The sequence below is a fragment of the Macrobrachium nipponense genome, chromosome 40 (genome assembly GCF_015104395.2).
Source record: "Macrobrachium nipponense isolate FS-2020 chromosome 40, ASM1510439v2, whole genome shotgun sequence".
Taxonomy (NCBI): domain Eukaryota; kingdom Metazoa; phylum Arthropoda; class Malacostraca; order Decapoda; family Palaemonidae; genus Macrobrachium; species Macrobrachium nipponense.
Genome location: NC_061101.1, coordinates 12,427,329 through 12,432,328, shown reverse-complemented (window position 1 = coordinate 12,432,328; position 5,000 = coordinate 12,427,329). Strand labels below are relative to the sequence as shown.

The 5,000-nt window shown below is 34.1% G+C and overlaps 1 protein-coding gene across 1 annotated transcript in view; it reads right to left on the bottom strand.

Annotated features, from left to right (window-relative positions):
• The window catches only part of LOC135211838 (sodium-coupled monocarboxylate transporter 1-like), a 50,332-nt gene that overhangs the window by 41,495 nt on the left and 3,837 nt on the right, over positions 1 to 5,000 (bottom strand). The window contains 1 exon segment of the mRNA XM_064245047.1: positions 3,315 to 3,455. Coding sequence (XP_064101117.1) covers positions 3,315 to 3,455 — 141 coding nt within the window.

The following is a 5,000-nucleotide window of genomic DNA, read 5'->3' as shown; positions in this document are numbered from 1 at the left end:
AAAGGGGAAAAAACTTGTGGGAGATTTTGAAGCGGAATAAAATTGTGGGAGTTTTTAAAGGGGAAGACACTTGGGAGTTTTTAAAGGGGAGAAACTTGGAGTTTTTAAAAGGGGAGAAACTTGGAGTTTTTAAAGGGGGAGAGAAACACTTGAAGTTTTTAAAGGGAGAGATACTTTGAGTTTTCAAAGGGTGAGGAACTTTTGGGAGTCTTAAAGAGGAAGGAAATTTGTGGGAGTTTTTAAAGGGAAATAAACTTGTGGGAGGTTTTAAAAGGGGAGAAATTTGCGGGAGTTTGCTGTATGACATTCTCTGTCTTCTTCGGTACTTCCAGAACCACTTGACCTGCCTCTTACAAAGAGCATCTGTCATTTAAGTGAAGGAAAGAGAAGGGAAGTTTACAGAGCCTGGTATTCTCTACCCAATGCTGTATTTACAGAAACATATACCCAGTCGTTTTTCGAGAGGTAAGTGCAGTTTGTTGATCTAGTATTTTCTAGCCTCTCCCGAGTTTCCAGAACAACTTAGCCTGCATCTTTCCTACCGGCGACTGTCTTTGGGGCGGACAAGAAGTGAGCTTTACTCTGACATGGATCATTAACCAATAATTACAAGTTACTAATTTGTAAGAATTACATATAAAATAATCATTTAAAGTAATCGTTCTGAACGTAATTATTCCAGAGGCACTTTCAAAATAACAGGGTTGATTAGATTTCCTAGGGCGCAGATAGATCAGCATGTCCAAATATTACTTACAGATGATCTTCAGCATCCTGGTGGCCGCCTCGTCCGAATACCCCTTGAAGAAGCTCATGCCACTCAACACATCCTGCCAGATCATAGATGCTGTGGAATTCGCGTAACTTGACACGGAACTGTCGGGGATCAGAAGCTTTCATTACCCATCTTTTTCAATTATTATCTTTCATCATATTGAATAGATTTCAAAATGAAATGTTGCTGGATGTCTGAGCGAGACAGATGTTCACTGAAAAAAAGCATTTCTTTTGGGAGTTGGGTGGATATTATTTGCGTTCTACGTATACTTCTTCTCCAATATAACTGACACTGGATATGGTATACTGGTTGAAATATAAGTTGCAGGTGTTACAGATTGAATAATGGGAAAATTTGATAGTCAGGTAGAAATGGATTTTTGTCATTAACCATAAAACGTTTGTAATTTACAGAATAATTGACAGATTCAGTGCAGCTAATCCATATGCGTACAGTATAAGGTTACAGAATTTGGCATGTGTTCCTTATTAACAATCCTATATATAATATAAATATAATAATATGTAAATACTTATAAGTAAACTGTTATATACAGTAATTTTGTGGGTTTCTTTTTCAAAATCCATGAAATTTTAAGAAGTCTACAAAATGACGTTACTCTTAGTTTTGAGAAATTGTAACTTCCAGTAAAACTCAAAATGGCACATATCAGGGGATTCTAGAGTAGCCAGAGGCCAATTTCTCTTAAAAACAGATTCTGTTCTTCTGTTGACATATTCCTCAACTTCCACCGATTTTATCTCATCTTTGAAGAAATTCTCTGTAAATGACTTCTCAGGATGAATAGTAATAAAATTGCCAACATTTTTAGCCGACAGAGTTAATCTAAAAAAATTGTCAAAAAGCTAACAATAGACAATAGGCTTACCAAGTTCTGGTACCATAATTGATGGGTAAGAAAGAGTTTAGGCAACTACCTAACAAAACTGTAAAGCTTACATGTCGATGAATTGCTGATATTCCACACTTAAGTATGTGTGCGTGTGTGTGTGTAAATATATAAGAATATCTATCTATCTATCTATCTATCTATCTATCTATCTATATATATATATATATATATATATATATATATATATATTATATATATATATATATATATATATAATCTATATATATATATATATATATATATTATATATATATATATATATATATATATATATATTATATATATATATATAATATATATATATATATATATAATATATATATATATATATATATATATATATATATATATATATATATAATCTGATAAGTGTTCAGATCCCATTCCTTAATCATTCAATCGTGAATCTCCTTTAAAGCCTTTGAGTTCATGAGATTTATATCCCTTTTTTAATAATAATAATAATAATAATAATAATAATAATAATAATAATAATAATAATCCCACTGCAAGAGCACATCTACCAATCACATTAAGAGACAGCTTACAATCATTGTAATTTTCTATTTCATTTTATTACTTTTATTTATTTCAATATTATTGACAGTTACAAGAAACCCTCTCACCTGAGCATGCCACTGTAGACGGCGGCAGCGAAGAGTCCGGCCATGCCGGGAAATCGAGAGACCTTCCTCACGACCAAGTAGGGGAGAATCTGGTCCGGCTCGTCTATCCTGCCGGAGGTGAGAGGGTCGCAGCCGCTGTAGGTCGCGTAGGCCACGATGCCCGAGAAGAAGAAGGTCAGCCACAGGGCGCTCAGCCCCCACGAAGTAGTAGGAACACAGTCTGTGGGGAGGAGTCGTTTGGCTATGAAGTAAGTGGTTCTGTCAAGAGCGTGCGACTAGGACCCGAAAAAGTGTTGCAGGCGTTGTTTACGTGATGAATTAAAATAATAATAAGTATTAACCTTGATATATCTGTTCAATACTAATTCATTTTATTAAGAAACACACATATGTGCATTACATGCATACACACACGCGCACACACGTATATATATATATATATATATATATATATATATATATATATATATATATATATATATATATTATATATATATATATATATAAGTCTATCACATTACCGTGATTCATATACATATATCGAACTACAAATGTCCTTTAAATATATTAATTCCGAGGGTAGAGCGAATTAGATATTAAAGGACATTTGTAGTTCGATATATATATATATATATATATATATATATATATATATATATATATATATATATATGTGTGTGTGTGTGTGTGTGTGCATGTGCGCGCGTGTGTGTGTATGTGCGTGTGAATAACTGATTCACGAATATATGGATATATGGAGTGATGAGTGATATAACAAATGCTAAGAAAGAAGAATGAAACAAAGTGGTTGCTAGGCCTTTCGACACACGGTCCTTGCCTAGCAGACTTTGTTTGGCAAAGAACATTGTGTCGAAAGGTCTACCAACCACTCTTGTTGAGTCACTTTCTCCTTCGTGGCATTTGTTTGTTCACCTATTTACTGAGAGAGAGAGAGAGAGAGAGAGAGAGAGAGAGAGAGAGAGAAAGGCGTGCTTACCTTTTGGCTGCCACAAGAGATGGCACAGACGCAAAGCGCATGTACCCCATCTGGCTCACTCCTAACCATGATATCATGTTGTGCAGACCTTGAAACTGAACGGACCAGAACGTGTATCGTACGTAAAGACTTGGGTCGAAGCTGAAATGATTGCGATCCGTAAATATTTCTAAGGGGATCTTTCGGCTTACTTTTCTATTAAATACGTCGGCGCATTGTTTTTTTTACTTCTTTTATAAATGCATCGTAACCATTAAGCTCAGGCAGTAAATGCTATTTTGTTTCCTTTTGTGTCTTTTAAGTCAAAAAGATTTTTTTTATTTTCGGTAACTCGTACCAATAAGCAGGAATTGTACTACGCTGTCGAAATTCTCTGTCCCATTGGCCCTGAGGATGTGCATTTGGAACGTCAAAATTGCAAGCGAAGTATATTATTTTAATAATATACTTTTTTTAAAATTTATTTATTCCTTCATTGGCTATTTGATTTTTTTTCTTTTCTGAGAAATGATCTTTTCTTCTGGGTTTCCTAATATCCTCCGTTACTTCTTTCAAAATGATTACATATTCTCTGGAAACTAATTCCAAATCAGTGGCCCTTTTTGGTTTTTGGCTTATCCAAAATTAATATGGTTCATCTTGTAAATAATAATAATAATAATAATAATAATAATAATAATAATAATAATAATAATAATAATCTATCTTAAGGGATGTTTCGTTTTTAATGTGTAATATTTTTTCATGAAGATTTTCGCTCCTTTTAATTTAAATAAATTCTATTATGGTCTAAATCTTATTTTTCTGGGGCTCTACAAAGCCATTTTTTTATTGCCCCGCTTACTAGATTTTTTTTTCAATAAGTAAAGCGATACATGAAAATTGTATCTCTATAAATAAATTACATTTTGTTGAGGGAGGGCTCACATTTTCCATAACGTCTTTCCTCGAAAATGATAACCATCCAAAAATGAACATGAAATAGTATATGATTATTCATTTACCCATACTCATATTTCAGAGCTAGCTGTTGATGTATCTCATTACTTGGAATTTTAAATTTACTTTTTGAAAGACGATCGAAGATCATTGCAATACGCTCTAAGTTATAAATCATATGTTATTCATTAAATATTGTTCAACCTATAAGTTATACGTCATATGTCATTAGTTATCTTATGTCTGATTCCTTATTAGCTGTATACTAAACTTTTTGAGTTTTGAGCCAAGGGGGACAAATTCATGGCCCGCCGGCCCAAGTAGATTTTGCATGACGTCTTTTGGTCTGCATTTGAAAGCATCCCTTTCACAACGAATGAGATGCTCTTTTGTTTCAAAGCTCGAAAGAAATTGCACAATAAACTGTAGCCCCTGATTCATTTCGAAAACATATATTTTTTTATCAGCCAGCAGGTTCTACTCTGTAAGTGTAATAACCACAGTGCCTTCTTAACTTATCGAATTCTTCACACTCCTTAGATACGCTTGGCACTTAGTAAATTCAAATGCCAGATACGGAGTAATTCTGAAGTCCGTATCAGAACGAATCACGTTACCGACCTGACCTCCTTATCAGGTCGGCAACGACACCCAGCCCTGATATTCTGGACGCGGGTTCGAATGCTGCTACGAACATCAAAATCACTTCATTTTCTTGCATTTGGATGCAAGGCGTTTGTAGTGACA